General features: G+C 41.5%; 1 protein-coding gene across 1 annotated transcript in view; it reads right to left on the reverse strand.

The window, feature by feature from the left end:
- The window catches only part of NCKAP5 (NCK associated protein 5), a 342,982-nt gene that overhangs the window by 220,974 nt on the left and 100,721 nt on the right, over window positions 1–21,287 (reverse strand). The window contains exon 3 of the mRNA XM_056496731.1: window positions 11,005–11,082. Within this exon, the coding sequence (XP_056352706.1) occupies window positions 11,005–11,082 (78 nt within the window). The remainder of the gene's footprint in view (window positions 1–11,004; window positions 11,083–21,287) is intronic.

A 21,287-nucleotide genomic window follows, 5' to 3' on the forward strand; every position in this document is an offset into this window, starting at 1 on the left:
TTTCAGGTGTTCTACCACAGGGTTACTGGTGTTTAACACCAGTGGTGTTCCAGGGCTCTGCTCAACACGAGCAGGGTAGAACTGACATCATTTCTAGAAACAGCTGCTCTCTCAGCCTGACACAGGGCCCTGCTCAGTGAGACCTGAGGCAGGGCTGCCCTTTTGAGGACTTCAATTCAACTCTGGGAAAAGTGCCAGGCCAGGCTATGGCACAGAAAGCTGTGTAAGAGGAGCTGACAGGGACACTCATGGAGTGCCCTGCTCTGGCAGCAAAAATCAGTCACTGGAGAGAGGCTGCAGAACAAACTGGTCCCCAGTTACCATGCTGGAATTTCCCAGTGCAGCAGAACCACAGGAAGACAGTCTGGGTGCTGACATGCTGGATGTGTGTTGGCATCAGTTCCTGCTGCTAATGGGTATGTTCTAACCAAAAAGGATTCCATGAAAGTTTTCTCTGGATCTCAATGGAATTAGAATTTAGATCCTTCATGGGAATTCTAAGTATCATTTGAATTGGCTGTATAAAGGGTCAAGTGCTGCTACTTGCACATTTCCACATTGCTGAACAGAAGGGAAGTCATGACTTCACTGTCACAGGGAGGACACAGCATTTGGCCATTTTTTCAAAAATTTACAACAGTGTTATTAGAGCAAAGGAGACTAATTGAGAATGTTTACAACCTCTAGTGTGTTTTTGGACAATTTCTCCCAGGGCTCTTCAGGAAGAGAGATATTTCCTTGGCATTTGAACTCTCCCAACCATGAGAAGTGGTTAAAAATAAAAATACAGGAAGCCTTATAGGCTCCACAACATGTGTCCTTATATCTTTCAAAAGGGCTTCAGAGGCTTCTGGCTTGCCTGGCTGAGGACTGCTGAGGATCTACAGAATGAAAAACAAAAATGGATTTATTACAGCATTATTGAGAACTGAACTGGGAAGAATTTGTAAGGTAGTATCAAAGCTCCTCAGTACAAGGCAGTAGGAGCACATGCTGATTCTGGCAGGGTGTAGAAGCAGATCAGCTTCTCCCTCTGCCATCTTTAAAGGTGCTACATAAATGACAGCAAACTAAAAAACCTGCAAAAGCTGGCATTTCCTTACTGCAAAGCATTTGGTGGAGATCAATCTGGGGTTTTTATTTTTTGCTTATTGGAGCTATACTTTCTGAATTCTGCTTAGCTAATCAGGTGGTAATAAAACTAAGAGCCCTACATTTTGCAAACTTTTATTAAATTTTGAATATCTCAGGGGAATATCTACATAAGCAAGAGTTAGCAAATTGTGAGCTACGTAGATTTAAGTACCAAAAAAATATGCTCATGTCTTTAATATGTGATGAATGCTGCTTTGTATTTGAAATCTAGACCCAGTGGAACCCATTACAATAATGTTTGTACAGGTTTATGCTATAAATACGTGATATTTTCCCTACAGCAGAATATGTTGGAATGTACTCCTGATTAAAAAAAAGTGTGAATGGGTGATATCCCAGAATCTGGATTGCTATAGGCAAAATTATGCTCTTTTATTAACAAATGAAGCAATTAAAAATATAATTTGTTAACATAAAAAGGACTTTAGAATTGATAGAAAATGCACTCTGAATCTCCTGCACCATGTGTGAAGTGGAAGCCAGCCAACTCCTACCAAATTCAGGGAAGCTGGAAGATGACAGTGATGGACCAGCACAGTTAAATAGCAGGAATAAGTGGTGTCACAGCACTATTTTGGCTGCATGGGTGTTTTGCTTTCAGTTCAAGCAATATTTGTCCTGTAACAAGCCCAGCCACATGACACAGGATCTACATCCATGGTTTTCTCTCTGTGAAAAACTCAGTGGTTTCATCAGCACAGGAACATCCACGTACTTTCAAATAAACTGCCTGAAGAGAACAGGACAGAGCCTTCTCTCCTGCTCCCCTTGCCACTGCCCATCCCCTGACAGAGGACAGAATTTATAATGTACTGTGGAGTGGTGAGACCAAGGACAGGAGAGGAGACATCCAAAGAAAGTGGATTGTAGACACAAGAAATCCCTCTCCCATCACACAACATGGGATAAGGTTGCCACCAAGTGTGTTTTTAAGCCATAGAGCTTTTTAAAGATTGAAGCAGTGATGTGAGAACTTCATCCCTCAGACTGAACAGTGAACACTGCAAAACTCTGGCTAACACAAGGGTCTCTTGTATAAGCTCCATTACTTGTCTTTGTTAAAAGGGAATTATATTATTTCTTGTTGCATCCTTGGGGCTGAGGAGATGAAAATCATTTCTCACTTTGTGTGGAACAATGAGACCCTGCTCTCACCTGGGGACTTAAATTCTTGCTTTAATGTAATTTAGGAAACACAAAAAAAGGTTAGCCATTCCAGAATGAAATAGAAATGCTAAACTTGATTATTTAACTTCTCTTTCTCAAGTGAAACTCATTTACAAGGAAAGGTGCTAACTTGTCTTGCATGACTTCTTATAAAATTTCTCCTTGCCCTTTTCTACATCTGCCATCAGCAGTGCCCTACTTGTAGACTTCATCAGTGAAACAGATCAGTAAGGTGCCATTCCTTTAAAAATAGAAAATTCACAAATTTTCCTTTCCATTCTGAAACCCTATCTCATAGCCTGTGACTGTGCAGTACTCATTTCTATAACACATTTTGGCATCTTGGTTTTATAATGGCCTGAATTGTCAGTTGTTGCCTTGATGTAAATCCATAGGTTTTCTTCTGCCAAATAGGAGCCAGGGCTCTGTGCAAAGATAAGTTGTTCAGTCTTAGAGAAGACTTCAGGGAAATGCCACTATTACTCATCAAAATTATTCTTTGCTCTGTGAATAAAGCCAATAACATAATTTGGATTATCTGAGGAGTGAAATATGATTCAATTTGAGTAAGCATGGCTGTGCACAGATATGAGTGGAAGAGTAAATTCAGAACCAAGTAATAAAATGTGACTAGGGTCAGTTTCCATTTGGAAAAGTTAGATTTCTAAAGAAGGGAGAGGTAATCTCAGAGCACCAACATCAGACAACTGTGTGCTTGTTTCTGTAGATCTCTGTGTTGATGTGATGCACCCCTCTGAAGGGGATGCAGTGACAGGAGCAGGTGTCCCAGGTTCCCTCTGAAGGGATGCAGTGTCAGAGCAGGTGTCCCAGGTTCCCCTCTGAAGGGATGCAGTGTCAGAGCAGGTGTCCCAGGTTCCCTCTGAAGGGATGCAGTGTCAGAGCAGGTGTCCCAGGTTCCCTCTGAAGGGATGCAGTGACAGGAGCAGGTGTCCCAGGTTCCCTCTGAAGGGGATGCAGTGTCAGAGCAGGTGTCCCAGGTTCCCCTCTGAAGGGATGCAGTGACAGGAGCAGGTGTCCCAGGTTCCCTCTGAAGGGATGCAGTGACAGGAGCAGGTGTCCCAGGTTCCCTCTGAAGGGATGCAGTGTCAGAGGAGCAGGTGTCCCAGGTTCCCCTCTGAAGGGATGCAGTGTCAGAGCAGGTGTCCCAGGTTCCCCTCTGAAGGGATGCAGTGTCAGAGCAGGTGTCCCAGGTTCTCCTCTGAAGGGATGCAGTGTCAGAGCAGGTGTCCCAGGTTCCCTCTGAAGGGATGCAGTGTCAGAGCAGGTGTCCCAGGTTCTCCTCTGAAGGGATGCAGTGACAGGAGCAGGTGTCCCAGGTTCCCCTCTGAAGGGATGCAGTGTCAGAGCAGGTGTCCCAGGTTCCCCTCTGAAGGGATGCAGTGTCAGAGCAGGTGTCCCAGGTTCCCCTCTGAAGGGATGCAGTGACAGGAGCAGCAGGTGTCCCAGGTTCCCCTCTGAAGGGATGCAGTGTCAGAGCAGGTGTCCCAGGTTCCCTCTGAAGGGATGCAGTGTCAGAGCAGGTGTCCCAGGTTCCCTCTGAAGGGATGCAGTGTCAGAGCAGGTGTCCCAGGTTCCCTCTGAAGGGATGCAGTGTCAGAGCAGGTGTCCCAGGTTCCCCTCTGAAGGGATGCAGTGACAGGAGCAGGTGTCCCAGGTTCCCTCTGAAGGGATGCAGTGTCAGAGCAGGTGTCCCAGGTTCCCTCTGAAGGGATGCAGTGACAGGAGCAGCAGGTGTCCCAGGTTCCCTCTGAAGGGATGCAGTGTCAGAGCAGGTGTCCCAGGTTCCCTCTGAAGGGATGCAGTGACAGGAGCAGGTGCCCCAGGTTCCCTCTGAAGGGATGCTGTGTCAGAGCAGGTGTCCCAGGTTCTCCTCTGAAGGGATGCAGTGACAGGAGCAGGTGTCCCAGGTTCCCCTCTGAAGGGATGCAGTGTCAGAGCAGGTGTCCCAGGTTCTCCTCTGAAGGGATGCAGTGACAGGAGCAGGTGTCCCAGGTTCCCCTCTGAAGGGATGCAGTGTCAGAGCAGGTGTCCCAGGTTCCCCTCTGAAGGGATGCAGTGACAGGAGCAGGTGTCCCAGGTTCCCCTCTGAAGGGATGCAGTGTCAGAGGAGCAGGTGTCCCAGGTTCCCTCTGAAGGGATGCAGTGACAGGAGCAGGTGTCCCAGGTTCCCCTCTGAAGGGATGCAGTGTCAGAGCAGGTGTCCCAGGTTCCCCTCTGAAGGGATGCAGTGTCAGAGCAGGTGTCCCACGTTCCCTCTGAAGGGATGCAGTGTCAGAGGAGCAGGTGTCCCAGGTTCCCTCTGAAGGGATGCAGTGTCAGAGCAGGTGTCCCAGGTTCTCCTCTGAAGGGATGCAGTGTCAGAGCAGGTGTCCCAGGTTCCCCTCTGAAGGGATGCAGTGACAGGAGCAGCAGGTATCCCAGGTTCCCCTCTGAAGGGATGCAGTGACAGGAGCAGGTGTCCCAGGTTCCCCAAGGGATGCAGTGACAGGAGCAGCAGGTGCCCCAGGTTCCCTCTGAAGGGATGCAGTGTCAGAGCAGGTGTCCCAGGTTCTCCTCTGAAGGGATGCAGTGTCAGAGCAGGTGTCCCAGGTTCCCTCTGAAGGGATGCAGTGACAGGAGCAGGTGTCCCAGGCTCACCTCTGATGGGATGCAGTGTCAGAGCAGGTGTCCCAGGTCCCCTCTGAAGGGATGCAGTGTCAGAGCAGGTGTCCCAGGTTCCCTCTGAAGGGATGCAGTGTCAGAGCAGGTGTCCCAGGTTCCCCTCTGAAGGGATGCAGTGACAGGAGCAGGTGTCCCAGGTTCCCTCTGAAGGGATGCAGTGACAGGAGCAGGTGTCCCAGGTTCCCTCTGAAGGGATGCGGTGTCAGAGCAGGTGTCCCAGGTTCCCCTCTGAAGGGATGCAGTGACAGGAGCAGGTGTCCCAGGTTCCCTCTGAAGGGATGCAGTGACAGGAGCAGCAGGTGTCCCAGGTTCCCCTCTGAAGGGATGCAGTGTCAGAGGAGCAGGTGTCCCAGGTTCCCTCTGAAGGGATGCAGTGTCAGAGCAGGTGTCCCAGGTTCCCCCAGGTTCCCCCAGGGCTCAGTGCTGTTCCCCCATGCAGGGCTGCAGCAGTTGTGCAGTGCCCAGTGCTGCTACCTGGCCAGGCTGCACTGCAGGGGACAGACAAAACCCTGCCACTCACACTTAGTGTCAGACAAAACCACTTCACAGCAGATTTCTTTTTGTCCCTAACCCTAAATAGCCACTACAGTCATATATCTGCATACACAAAAGAGTTTGTTCTTGGGAAAAATCTAAAACAAATGCAGAACCATGCCAGGATTATACATTTCATTTCCCAGCATACAAATGAGGAACTAATTTAGTCTGGGCCGTTCATGCATTTTGCTTTTAACAAACATCCATATGCCAAATAGACCTTCCACATACTTCCCTGCTGGAGTTTTTATTCCTTTCAACTTGGTAGGGAACATTTGTGATCCTTATTCTCTCAAATATATCTAAAGAATACATTTTGCTCAGGGCCTTCTATTTTATAATTTAAGAGAAACTAAATCAATTCATGGCTCTGGCAGTCTTGCTATTATGACAAGCATACATCTGTGCAAAAATACTCCAATCCCTAATTAATTACAGAATGTTATTATCATTTTATAATTTAGCATTGGTTAATTTATTTAATTTTATAAACACTGCCATATGAAGTTACTTTTTATGGACCACTTTTTCATCTTTTGCTTGCAGTTCTGAAATCTGGGTAGTTTAGCATAGATACAGAGATATTTGCTTGTATCAAGATTATTTTCTGTTCAGATGGTTCTCAGTCCTTTATGTAATGACTTCAATACTGAGGCTTGACACTTCACTCCTAACTCATGCAGCACTGATGAGCAGTGTTAATGGGAGTTTTTTCCAATTAGAGGAAACAGGCTGAGAGTCATGTTCTTTAAAATTAATACTTTTTATGAATATATAATGCTGATCATATTTCTCATTTACCAGGGCACTTCAAGTTGAGTTTAATTTTAAGTCAGCTTAGTAAATACCTTGCAAAAATATGCCCTGTTGGAGTTAAGATGGCTCATTGCTGAAAGAGATTTATTTATTGATCTGATAAAGAGCTGCATATAAAATTATTATCCACTTTAATCAGATGAGGAGAACTATTTTATATGACTAATTAGTGGAGCTAATAAAAAATCTGAGCAGGTATAAACTTCCATGAAGCATTTATATTTGTTTAAAGGATAGTGATCAGTCTTGATTTGAACATTGAGATAAATCCTCAAATAAGCACTGTTTCAACTGCAACAAGTGTTCTAGCAGCTATTCAGCCTTTTCCTGTGCTTACATGGTCAGTATTTATAGTGGACTTACATAGTCCATCAGGTTCATTTGTAATCTTTAAACTATCCTCTCTTACTTTTCTATGACCCTATTAAAAATGCAATCTAAAAGGCAAACAGTAAAAACCTTGCTTTTTTCTATGTTCACTATTCAAATTGCTGTCATCCAATTTGGTCCTGAAGAAGTATCTTTTATAGCTGTGGTGTGACATGGGCATTGTACCAGGGAGCCAAAGGAAGCAAGTGGTTCTCATTCACAGATAATACAATGGCAGTGCTTTCTGTGGCCTGTAACTACATCTGCACTGCTCACTGAACCATCCACACTTAAACACTGCTAAAGAAAAGCACAAAAATAAGATACATTTTTAATTGGTATCCTTGTGTGCATATTTAAACAGCAATCCTCTGTAGAAATGCTCATCTGAAGCAGTACTGTGAGCCCTGTAACACAACTTTGTAGCCTTATACGGTTTTTATCTACATTTTTGTGTCACAAATCAGAAACCTCAGCTTATAGAGAAGTGTGTGTTACAATGTGAGTTGGAAGAATCTGAATTAGTACCTGGTAACTGAATGAGTCCTAATTGCCAAACTCAGTTCTACTCTACCTCATTCAGCCTCAGCTTCAAATGCTAAGGAAACTAAAAGGAATCAATATTTGCATGGGTTTTACAAATTTATCATATACATCCAGCAGTGCTTTAGAGATATAGAAAAAAAAACCCAAGAAAACACTACCCCAGCAAAACCAAAGACTGATGAAGAGACAAGAGGCAGGCTGTATGGCTAATAGCTCAAACACCTTTTTCCTGGCTTTATGCATTGCCAAGATAGTATGACCAGACAGGTGGATCAAGAAGCAAAGTAGAAGAAAGCCTCATGCTCTTACCACACCTCACCACACCACTTCAACCTCTAATCATAGACTACAACAACAATTTTGGAAGATAATTCATTCCAAGTATAGTCTATAACTCATAAAAGCATCATAGACCAGAGGCAATGTTTGTTATGAGAACATCCAGAATGGGTTAAAATGGGGGCCAGGACCCAGGACCTGGCTGCTAACACCTTCATTCCCCTTGGGCCAAGTTACTAAGCCCTGGCAAGAAAAAGATGCTTGTGCAGAGCATGACCTTATTTAGTTGGGGTAGCATTTGATATTTTTTTTCTCAGCCTTCATTACTGGAATATCATACACAGGGTTTTTCCTTTGTTTGCCGTGCAACTTATTCCCTTAAGATTAGTCTTTTTCTAGTCAAGCAGTTTAAAGCTAATCACAGTTGTTATTTTAATCTGTGCTCACCATTAAGAATTCTAGCAGAGCTATTTTGCTTGTTAGCAATTAAGGCTTCCCAATGGAAGTTCATGATTACAGCAAAGGCAACCTGTTTAATGCCTGGCACCTCTTTAGTACACAGGCATTAAAACCAGGAGCACAGAAGCATGCTAATGCTGCTGATGAAAGCAGAGCAGATCTATTTAACAAACTCTGGTTTGAATATACAGCACAGGAGAAATGCAATGCAATCCTCATGTGCATTACTGGTCCCTCCCCTCTGTGTTTTACATTACTGTAATAAGGTAAGGAAGAGCTGTTTGACCTTCATTAACTTATTAGTCATGTCTGAGCTGCAGCATATCCTCAGGCTTTCACCAAGGCAGTCTGAAGTGTTGGTCCTGGTTCCAGTAGCACTACTAATAAAATCCCCTGGAAAGGTCTCAAGACCAGGGTCTGACCTTTGCTTATTCAGGTAAAAATCATCCTGTGTTGAATTATGACTTCTTTCTTCTGTTAAGAGAATTAGTAATTGCTGCCACTGCTTGGTGTGTCAAGATTTAAAAATTATGATTTTCCATCAAGTCGATTAGCAAAGACTGCAGGACCAAATTTTTGCTTCTCATGCTGATTGTCCAAGTGATTCTGCCATAAAACTTATACATCAGCTGAACTAAAGCATTAAATGATTAGGAAAACAACATGGCAGGGGGATTCCACTCCCCTGACCCAATTCTGTCCTGTTCAAAGCTATTTCCAAACAGGATAGGGCAGATAAATCCAAAATAATATTTTCTTTTTTTTTTTTTTTTTTTCTTTTTAACTGATACATGGACATTCACAACTACTACTGTACATCCCCTCCAATGGGAAATATTGGTGATTTACGTTGATGGGGGTCAAATTTGCCACACATTGGGTAAATGTGTTTAACTCCAACCTGAGAAATAGAGGAACTGCTGACAAGCCAAATATGCTACCAGTAATTTGAAAATAACTACTGCAAAATGTCCAGTATAAGAAAAGCTGTGTTAATAAAATCTGTATCCTCACAAACTGCTGAGTTTCTTTCCCTAGTTGTAGTCAAGGTTTTAAGAACAAGGCATGTGAAGCTGGGCTAGAGGTCTGCTTCAGTGGAAAGCCATAAAATATGACCTAAGCATAGCCAGTCCTCCTGGGACAGCAATTACAGCAATAAATGTTCCACAGCAGATGCTAATGCTGTGTCTAAACAGTCTCCTCTAAACTGAAAAGAAATTTTGCCCCCCCCCTCATGTCTTTTAGGGTCCCATTGTACGCGTGGAAATATAAAGGAAATGTAAAATTGATATGCACACCCTGGCATTGGGTTTAGTCTCCTGTGCCTGGGGCTGGGCACTATAAATCTGTGCTGGTGTGAGTGAGGCTGGAGCAGCTAAATGGGCAGAATTTGTGTGTGTCAGTTTTATGGGCTCACCCCAGTGCAGGGGGGTCATGGGTCACTGTCAGGTTCAGAGCCCAGTGACCCACTGGGCTCAGATCATGGCACTCACAAATCAAGAGCATAATGAAGGCTGAGGAGAGGGCTCTGCTGATTTATTAGGACATCTGTCTGGCTGCAGACAGCCCAGCACTGCCCCTGTGTAGTGCCAGCTATTAGCATAATCCTCACCATGAAACTTCTCAGAGATTTAAAAGGGAGGAATAAAGTGTTCAAAGAAAACTGGCTAAACCAGAAGGGTTTTTCTTGTAGTGCTCATTACTTGTCTTAACTTTTTATGCCAACACCCCATAAAAATAATAACAAAAATAAATAATGTTAAAAATAAATTAATGGTTTTAGCTTTTCAAAACCACTGCATTTTCAGAACACATCTGTATGTCTGTTCATAATAAAGTCACTACCCCTGCTATTTTTCAAAGACTTTTAAATATTTTAATTTTTTATTATTCATTTATATTTAACCACAGTGGTGTCATCTGCATACACCGTTATCACCTTCATTCTTACAAACTTAGTGTCCTGAATTCTGTAATGTTAAATGAAAACTTCAATTTTTTGTGCCAATTATATTTAGCTACTTTTTAAGAAAAACAGAAATTAAGCACAAACTTTTGGAGTTTGCCTATAAGTAAGAGTCAATATCATAATGCTGTAAGCTATAAATGCTGTGATACTACTTTATGTTGTATAGGTCAAGAAGTTTGTGAGGTGCAGAACATCTAATACTGGCAATGTGCAAAGTTGTTCTTTTTTTGTACATGGGAGGCATTCACCTGAAAAATCAGACAGATTATTATTTCTCCCCTGATCAGAACTAAGGTGAAATATGTTTCAATCTATGAACATTAAATTATTCCCTGAAGATACTTTTTAAGTTGATTTTGTTTTAAAAGAGTCTCACTGTTCATATGTCTTCAGAGAAAAAAAAGAAGTTAAATATTGCATTTAAAAAAATCTGCTGTGAATGTTGAAGGAATTTTATCACTGCTATTATTCCATTTCCTTTGTATTAAATGTTATCTTAGATGGGATTTGAGCAGTCATCAAATTTGCTGTAGGTAGTGTGGAAACATTCATCTGCTTATATCTGGGTGAAGTCTGGGCAACATGAACAGAGAAGATATAGAAAACTACAAAAAAACTACAAAGAGCACTGCAGAATTGTAAACCTGTGTTTTTTTTAGTTTCAAAACTCTCAATTGGTAATGCTGCTATGGTGGTATTTTGGCTAGATTTTGTGTGAAATTCAATGAAAACACTTCTAAAACAATTTCTGAAATTCAGCCTAGTTGAAAGAATCTGAAGTAGGGTTAGCATCCACTGCCTAGAAATTTTAACATGAATAAACCTGGGCATGTGTGTAACTGTCCTGATTAACAAAATCATGATTCAACTCGTGTGTGCTGCTCTACTTATTTCATGAGGTAAGATTTGGTAGTCTGCAAAGGATTAAAAATACCCAATCATTCTTTTGAACTCAAAAACGGAAACTATGGCTTGCAGTATCGTTTCCAAAATAGCAACATAAATAAATATGCATGGCACAGTACTTGCCTCCATAAATTCCAGCGTTGCTCTTCCAGCTGAGTCACTAAATGCTCGATGTATTTGTTGGAGTCCATATATTCCTAAATGAAAAATATAAAAATATTAGTTTTTCAATGCTCAACGTATTTGTAAAATTTTGAGTAAAAACAAGTCAGAGTCAGTTTGTGGAGTGCACTTTGATTTTGCTCCCGAAGTTATGCCATGTACCTAGAAATCAGAGTGATGTAAAAATCTAGATTAAATCCATATTTAGATTCATATTACATGAACAGGGCAGTAGCCCAATGCACTCTTCAGAGATTATTTGAGGGGAAGACAAGAGGCACTGAGGATACACAAGCAGCACAAATAAATTAGCATACATATAAATTCATATCCATATTCCGAGCCCAGAATAATCTTCCCTGGATCCAGACTGAAAAATAACTTCCCAGCATTGCAGTCACTGCTTTTGGTGCACATTTTGTTTACTTTAGAAATAAATCAAAGTGAACCGAATATTTGACTCAAATATTTATTCTATGGGCAGTATGAAAAATACTATAGCATGTACCCTATTTGAAAATGAAGCTATAACTCAGCTCCTATATTATTTTCCAGTCCAACTTTTGCAGATGCAATAACTTGCAATATCAGCTCTATGAAAACTTCTGTACTTGTGTCTAGACAGACTTTCTGATAAATAATCTTGACCAGATGAAAAATTTGGATTTTTTCCTATTGAAGCCTATTCTTTAAACTCAATGCAAAGAGATGATGTTTATTCTCAGCAGAGAAATCTGTCAGTAATAGAAATACACCACCTCATTTCCAGGAGGAAGGCAACATCAGTGTTATTTATATCAAATATTTCAGAATGAGCCCACAGAATAACGTGATATAGTATGATATATTTGGCTGACAGCAGTACCAACACAGCCACATTACTATTATTCTGAAAGTCTATCAGTAATAATATAACTGTCCTGAAATATCTCACCAAAGCAAAAATATGTCTCAAACCTCATACTTCAGGATATTGCAAGTATTGGAGCTCTACACAGAAAAGAATCCATCTTTACTTTCTGGAGACAAAAGCTCCATTTTTATAGCTCCATTGTTTTACCTTTGGACTCATCACAGAACCACTTTGTGGGGTTCCTATTTGTATTAGAAGTTGTCTCTTTACTATTATTATTTCTTTTGTGTACAAATATGGATTTTTGTTGCAAAGTAGTTGTTTCTTCTGAGCCATTTATCTTCATGACCAGGAATATGAGACAGCCACTACAGGGACTGTACATCATTGTGTCTCTTCAAGGTGAAGATAAATGTTAGCTGATTTTAATGATCATAATTTATATATATAAATGTACATTTTTATTTTTCAGGATTGAAATTGTTCCAAGTGACTCTGTGTTTCTATCCACAATAATTATTTTCTTCTTCAGAGAGAGAGAGGGAAGGAGGGAAAGTGGTCCTGCAAAGGCACAAAGAAAGGTCCCTGGCACAGACAAGAAGCAAAATTAGGACTGTGCTCCCAAGGAGCCTCTGCAAAAGCATCTCAGCCATATCCTGTTCAAACTGCATGGCTTGAAAAGCTTTGGGCATTGTAAAACTTTCCATCAAACTCTGTGGTTGCCCCAGGTTTGAGTTTCATTCTAACTGCTGTAAATAGAAGCATCACATAGCTGTTTCTTTCAGAACACATTAAATAATGTAAATCCTGAGAAACACCATGAACTTCAGTGGCAATTAAGCAGGAAGCTTCTTCTAAGCTTATTCTAGTAAAGTCATTCTGCAATACACATATATTAGAGTACACAAAACAGATGCTGTACAAATATATGATGATCAGTTGCAGTACCAAGTTCTTTAAAACAAGTTGCCAATTTTACTTTATATTTTTTTACTACAATGAATCTGGCATAAATTAGTATTAATACCTCTACATCTTTTTAATGTAATATTAAACAATATTCCTGATTTATTCATCAGTGCACTTTGCCCTACAGGCAAAGATAGGATCAGCAGTTTTATTCTGCATAATTCTACCATGATAATATAAAAGCCTCATTCTGAAGCAATTTTCTTAAAACTGTTTTCTGGAAATAAGGACAGTGGGGAAAAAGAAAGCACTGTGTTTATCCTATATGACTGCTGCCTTAATGTTAAGGCTTTCCTGTTACAAATCAGAAGTATTCTGTTCCTCTTTAAAAACAGCAGCCTGGGAGTATGTAATCTTGTCAGTGTGCAAAAGTGAGGTAAAAAATCAACCATGATTTGATGGTGGTTAGCAGCACCTCCTTTCTTCTGGCACATTCATGTGCCAGCTGTGTCTGCAGCACGCCATCTGCTTCAGTCAAGCCCTCTGTCCCCAAGCCCAGGTTTCTGCTCTCTTCTCTTATCAACTCTCCCAATAAGACAAGCTCTGCCATCCCTGGATCAGGACCCAGTGTTATCATTTTGTCAGTGTGAAGCAAATAGCAAATAGTCACTTGAGATTTAGAACAACCTCATGATTTAGAATGACTTGGCACATTCAGTGACAGCAGAAAATGTGAGTAAAAACCCCAAAGTAATCACAGTGGTTTATGGTTGGACTCAATGACTTTAAAGGTCTTTTCCAACCTAAATGATTCTCTGAGTTTATTTCAACATGACAATGTATACAATTCATTAAAGCACTTCACAGTGCCCAATAGATCACATCTAGAAGGGAAATACAAGTATTTCGTAGCTTCCTTGGAGCTCTGTCATGTGAATTCTTGTGCCATGCAGGCTCTGAGTAACATGGATAACTGTGGAGTCTGAAAGATTATGTGGAGCATGGTTTTCTGATGTAAGGATAAAGATCATTTAGGCAGACATGATGGAACTCAGATACTAATGAGACAGACCAATCAAATGGAGAAAATGGCTGTAAAAGCACAGTGGCCCCAGGGTTTCAAAAGGGGGTCACAATTCTTCCTGTTCCCCTAGAGCAAAGGACACTGAGCACCTGCAGAGCAGGAGGGGGTGAAGCTGTGCAAGGCCAAGTCAATATTTCTGAAATTATACAGCATTTTCAATCTGAAGTTGTAGACTCCAAATGAAAGTATTTGTACATTTGATAGTGTCACATAGCAATTGTGCTGGTGGAATTGCAATCCATGCTGTTATCCACACCTGGACTAGACCTCAGCAGCCTGCACTGCTGGCTCTGCTTAGAGTCCCACTCCTACCTCCAGCCATTCCTCACAACTTCCATGATTGCTGAGAACTTCATGATTTAAACAAACAAAAAAATAAAATACTTTTTAGAATAATGAGTGAAACCTGTTCCTTTTGTTCTGAATTAGTTACCTTGCAGACATGAGAAATTCACTCCATTTTTTCTCCTATGATGGCACATATAACTGCTCTGTTTTAAGGGAAAAGCTTTCTGTAGTAAATTTAAATGCAGTAGAAAATCTTTCTAACAGCTGCATGTATTCTGGCATGCAGGAGGAGATGGCAAGCAAATGTCACATACCAGCTCATCTAATTTAGAGAGCATTAGAGAATTGCTTTACCCAGACTCTTTCTGATTTGAGCTGAATACAAGCTTAGAAACATACCTAAATATGTTTTTTTGACAGAACTAAAGATCTCACTTTGCAATGCTTAATTGTTTCACTGGTTTTTCAAGGTTTTATTTTTCTTTTCTTTGTTAGCTGGATGGCTGTCAGGAAAAAACAGGGAAGAGAAAGGAAATGAAGTGCCTCCACCGAGGCCCGGGATCCACTGCCCGGTATTTTGGTTGGTTACTTGGGTATTTGTTCTGGCATATCCCTGTTGTTGTGCTGGGCAGGGTATCAAAAATTATCCAGCACACAGAACATTTTCCCATCCATTGTTACAGAGCAAACCCTTGGAGCAACCTTGGGCTCCCAGCACAGGAGAGCCTCTCTGGAAGCTGGAGGTGATAAATTCTAGCCGAGGGAATAGCTCACAGTCTCTGCCTCTCCTAAGGAACCTGCACAGCTTGGTATCAAAGAGACTTTAATGAGCTTAGAGAGATGTGAAAAGGATTATGGATACCAGCAAATCTCTTGATTACGTGTTTAATTCAATAGGGCTACTTGGGAGCTGAGGGAGCTGGGCTGGGCTGGGCAGCAGGGCCAGGGCTGGGACTGGCCCCTCCTGCAGCACAGGCACCCCAAACCACAGCCAGGCACATGGGGACGTGGCCACTGTCCCCCTGCCACTCTCCTGTCCTGAACAAGCTCCCAGGGAAGGGCCTCGTGCAGGGCTGAGATGCCTGTGCAGAAAACAGGGACATGGGGACAGAGACCAGGCTGGCACTCACTGCTGTTCCTGCAGACCAGTTTTGAAGCAGAGCTGGGTGGGAAACATCATATTCAGCCCTGCACAGCCCAAACAGAGCTTCCCATTCCCTCCTGGCACATCTAGTTCCACTCCTGTGCAGGCAGCCTAGCCACTCTTCCACTACACTACCCCTTGATCCCCTAATATTTGCATTTGGAAGCAGGCAGGAAAGCACCAGCACGGATTCAGCTCCTGTGCTCCACAGAGGAAGTGTTGGTCACTGGGGAGCAGAGAAAAACCGAATGAACAGTGGGATAAGCACACAGACAAGTTCCTCTGAGTGTCTGGAGCCGTCCAGCCCTGGAGACAGGGAGCTCCATGGAGAGCCCACAATCATCTGCTCCAGTTCAGGAAGTCACATTTTCACAGGGAAAGGTTATTAGAAATCAAACAACAACAAAGCTGTCTGCAGCCAAACAGCAGACTGTTGCAATTAGGAAATGATGTTAGCAAAGCAGCAAGGGGGGCATCTAAGCTGTTACACTGAGTGTGGAGAGACAAGTCATTTTTGAGGGATCTTGGAAGAGTGCCCTGGGGTAAAGCTTTAAATCTAGGGAGAGTGACTTCAGGGAATATTATGACTTTTGTAAAATATTGTAAATGAAAATTATGTTTTCATCCTTCTGCATAAAACTTTGAAAGAAAATTGACTTTTTTCCAGCAGCCTAAGAGGACACACATATGTATTTATATATATGTATTCTTGTATAGACAATGTTTTTCATATCCAAAAATATCAATGAGAATTGAGTGAGATTTCTGGTGCACACTAACAAGAAATCAGGTATTAAAAAAAATAAAACCCTTTCCTTTGAATACCACACCCGGTCCTAAATAACAATGAAAGCTAAACTTGTGTGGCTTAGAGAAAATAATATCTTTTAAAATTGTCATTATTGCTGATTTATTATTTTTTCTACATGATTTCAACACTATTTTAATTGAAGGGTTTGTTAACAACTGGCATGAAACTGCACATTGAGAGCTCTTCAGTGGAGCAGGAGGCTGGCAAGAGCCCTCATGCACTTTACACCACCATGGAAAAAACAGTAATGATTATTTTAATAAATATATTGAGCAAATTTCTTAATTGTTCAAAATCACTTAAGCCTCAGTAAACAGTTAATACGACATCTCAGCTGCTGTGATTAAAACTGATTTACCAATTCATTTGAAGCCAGTTGTTTTGATAAAAATCAGCTGGGTTTTCCTCCTGCTGCTGCTTGGCTTCCACTTTGCACCCTATTAACCAGCACCATCCACAGACGGCAGCAGAGCTTAGTAAAGCCTGAAAAGCAGGAACTCATTAGCTGATAGACAGATTCTGCACCCTGTGCTCTGTGGGGACAGGGATGCAGGGACAGTTCTCAGAGGAATGTTGTACAGATCTGCAGCTGGCACCCAGAGCTGCTTTTGGGTTTGGCCAGTTTGTCCCTAAAGGAGTTTGGTCTCTGGGATATCAGTGTGGGTACCCTGATATTCAGTGACACTGATGTTGGTGTTCTTTCCCCACAGGGAAGAGAATGGGGAGAGAGAATGCTGCAGTTTTATGCTGTCCTCCATCAGTTTATATTCCCTTCTGTTTGCCAGTACATTTTCTAGGAGCAAAGCTCCTGTCTCAGGCAGGCAGGAGAAATGTATGGACCAGTATTCTGGAAGAGCTCTTCCCTGGCTTAGTGGACCAGTAGACCATAAGCTGGAAGGTGAGGAACAGACTTGGTAGGAGCCACTACCCCCAGCATATTTCCAGGTGCTTGGCTGGTTTGGGTAGATGCAAACAAACTAATATTTTTCCTATGCAAATAGAAGGCTATGGAAATTAAGTCATTTCTGTTAAATATTGAGCAAATTATTCCATTTAGCTGTAGAAGGAAAGGAAACTGGACATTTTGTCCAGCAGGCAAATCAATGCTGCTTTTAGCTGATTTTCTTCCCCAAAAGTAAAAATCAGTAAAAACAAATGCAAAGCATTACCTGGAATTTAGAGTAGTCTTGAAATAGCAAAGGATGATATCATAGCAGGAAAGTTTGCATTTACATCCTCTAAGTTGTGGAGGTTTTAACACTGATGGACAGAGTCATTTGGTACGTACATCCCTACAGCATCAATACGTGGATGTCCTTAATTTGGATATGGAGCCAAAACAGTCTCTATAAAGGCCAAATCTCCATGGATACCCACCTGTCCTGAGGTTCAAGTGGCTGGGTAGGGCCTTACCCTGAGTGACAGGGAGCAGGAACCTCAGCACATGCAGATGGTGGTGCAGAGTATGGGCTGCACCCACCAGTGCTTGTCCCAGAGGAAGGAAACTACCAAGAATCCTTTGAGCTTCTAACCCACCAAAAAAGTCACCAAGACCAATGAACCAGCCAAAGATTTCAGCAGGAATTTGGAAAAATTTGCCTTTTGGCCAGGAAGAGTGTCTGGCAGTGTCTGCTGGGCAGATTTGGGGCTGCTGTCTCATTTAGTGCAGCTCATGGAAAGTTCTTGTCTCCACTGAATGTAAAATCTCTCTGTACAGTGAAATACAAAATAAACAGAGAAAGTGAAGCTTAGTATAATGGTACTTGTAAGACTTTCTGGTTGCTGAAAGTTATTGAAAACCATGTGTAAGTTAAGGAGGTGTCAGAGAGACAAAAATATTTACAGCCCAGCAATTCCATGAATGAAAAGGTGACAGTGTTATTTAAGGCTGCAAGATTTTGCTATTTAGGTAAAATAGACATTGAAAAAAAAAAAGAAAAAGGTGTAGGAAGATGTGCAGATTTTATGAGTTTGCTGCTACACAGTGTGTATATTTACATGAAATAATTAGCTGTAGTCTTGTTTATGTCAAATCCAATTTACATTAATAAACTTCACCCAGCAAACACTCCGATGCTGTAAGAAAATGCCTAGAAATGTTAGCAGCCTTAAAAATGCAGAGTAAACAGTGGAGCATTTAATTAATCAATTTCTGACATTACCAAGTAATTACATTTTCTGAATCACTTCTTGAATGTTTTTTATGAATATAAATCAACTATAACACATGGAAGAACTTTTGGTGGGAGGCATTTGACTTACGTAGGCATATGGCACTTGCATGTGACTCCCACTGTCTAAAGGAGACAAGGAGTTACAATAAGGATAGTAAAACATTCATAGGATCTATTGCAGAGTTGGGAAAATTGAATTTTAAGGTTATTAGGGATGTTTGGGATTCACAGATAAAGATGCTTCATTCTTGGAAAGCATCAGACTTTTTAACTCACTTGGAATAACCACTGTCATATATCCAACAACAAATACCTCAGGACCTGAAGTTTTCTCTACCATTTTCTGTCATTGCTTTGTTATTCTGGCAGTTCTGATGAGGAGCAATGTACATACACATAAGTCAAGCCTATCTTCATATAGTTTCATTCCTACTAAAAACAACCTAATAAACAAACAGACAGTACATGTTCACTCATTCAATCATTATAAGCCAATTTCAGAAATTATAAAGTAATTATAAATTATTTACACTATATATAATCACAGGATGGTCTGGTTTGGAGACCACCTTGAAGACCATGGAGTTCTAACTCCTCTGCCATGGGCACACACACCTTCCACTATCCCAGGTTGCTCCAAGCTCCATCCAACCTGGCCTTGAGCACTTCCAGGGATGGGAAACTTGTGCCAGTGTCTCCTAATACCAAATCTCAACCCTCTCTCAGTTTGAATCCACTCCCCCTTGTCCTGTCACTCCTTACTCTTGGGAGAAGTCCATCTCTCTTTCTTGTAGGCTCCATTTCCATATATAAAATACCTCAATGTAAGGTTAAAAATCCAACAGAGTGTTACAGGCACATCAATCTAAGGATGCTAAAACACATAAAAACACCAGTGGACAAAGCAAAGTGAGGAAAAGTTCTGAGGATCTCCAGATTCTGACCCTCACTCTGTTTAGCTAAACCCAAATTACCAACCCTTTAGGGTTTGTATGGATGGAAAGCAGGGAATCTGGAGATGAGCAGATGATGTATTGCACCACAGGCTGGGAGTCCTTTTCCTGACAGATTTCCCTTGCTCTCTCTGACCACCCCTCTTTTGTCCACCTGCCACCATGCTCTGCTCTAATCACAAATATTTTCACATGGAGGAGGAAGCACATTTTGAAAATTAATCTCTATGTCTATGGCTCTGTTTGCAATGTCTCTACAGTCAAGAAAATATTGTCTCTGAGTTAATAATGTGGCATTGCTCAGAAAATCCCAGAAGCTGCTTCCAACCCTCCACCCCTTCCTAGTATGCTGAATCTAGTGGCACTGCTTACATCCATCCATCTCATCTGCATGATACATAAACACAAACACACAGAAAAATGATGGAACATACAAATAAATATGCTCCTAAAAGTCCCCTGTTCATTTTTCACTCTGTGCACAGAATAAATTAATCTGAAGCTAACACAAAAATATACCTCTGCATTTTCATAATTTATTACAACCAAAGCCAGAGCTGTGATCATAGGGAGCTTTCCAACTCGTGGTCTGTCTGAAACACATTTATTGTCACTACCAGGACTTGCATCAGGTTCAGCTTTGGGTATTGACTGATTGTAGGACACAACTGAGTCTAAGGCATGGATCAGCTGTAAGCTGTTGCCTAAATCACAATTTTTCTTCCACTCTTCAAGGCCAAACTCATGGACTAATTTCCACGGGATCTCCAAGAAAATAAAAGCATTCATTAATGCAACAGGACTGGCCCTGCTTGTAGGTATCTGAAGGTAGGAAAATTTAAAAAAAAAACAAAACCTCTGCAACATTCAATGCTTTTTCTTGTAAGTAACTATTCAGTTCCATATGAGAGGAAGGTGGACTGTTCTGCAAAGCAGATTTCTTGTGAGGATCTCACAGTCCCCAGGGCAGGACAGGCAGGCAGCACAATGGAACCTGACTTTCTGGGTCAGGGGATTAATCATAAGAAGTTTGGCATTTCCTAAGTGGTGTGTAGGCTAGACAGCATCATGTGATACTGGCTGGAGATAAACTTTTAGTGTATCAGGGATTTAGTGAAAGTGGATTTAGTGGAAGGAAAATGTTTCTCTGTACTGGTAAGCTATAAGCAGAGAGTTCAGTAAAGTCCCAGAAAGGAAATAAGAACATTTGTGTCAGCAAACAGCAGACAGGCATTCCCTTATGTTGTGTAGGCCTGTTAAACACTTAAGCCAAAGCAGTGCCTTTAGTTACAGACACTAATTCCCAGTAAAATCTGGTGGAACAGAAAGCATAAAAGTACTGCAAGGACAATTTTTAGTTGGGCAGCAACCCTGTCATCCCCACCAATGCTATGAACACTCACAGTCATAGGTACCAGGCTGGGGTGGTGGCAATTTGCACTGGAAAGATTAAAAGACCCATGGGCTAAATGGAAGATGCCCAGTGGCACCAGGAGAGCTCCTGGGCTGCATTTCCCAGGATTTGCATGCCAATTACTGAGTTTAATGTGTAGGGGTAACTAAGCCTTTCATAAAATAGGAATGGGTAGATTTTCTCCTTAACTTGTGTTGCAAAGAAAAACTCCCTCTTCAAATCCTGTATACTACAGTTGTATTAATAACCATTATTATCTTGTGCTTTTATAAGTGAACTGATGCACTATTAATGCTCTGTCTCCTGAACACTTGTGACTCCATTATGCCATGTATAGTAAATGCTAAACAAGCACAATGATGCTGCTCAATTTAACAATAATCTATTTTCTTTTCATAAAAATTAAAGTGAAACTTTAATCTCGTTCAGCATTATAGAATTCTAAGATACAATGCAGTACCAGTGAAATCAGAGCTGTAATTGAACTCCTGGTTAATGCTAATAATTCTTCTGCAGTTGAATATTGCTGCACTGAATTGCAGATCCATCTCAAATATTATGTGCCTAAAGATATTAGTTACAGTTATTGAAGAGCATTCTGTTTATTCAC

Source organism: Oenanthe melanoleuca, chromosome 7, assembly GCF_029582105.1.
Source record: "Oenanthe melanoleuca isolate GR-GAL-2019-014 chromosome 7, OMel1.0, whole genome shotgun sequence".
In the NCBI taxonomy this organism is placed as follows: Eukaryota; Metazoa; Chordata; class Aves; order Passeriformes; family Muscicapidae; genus Oenanthe; species Oenanthe melanoleuca.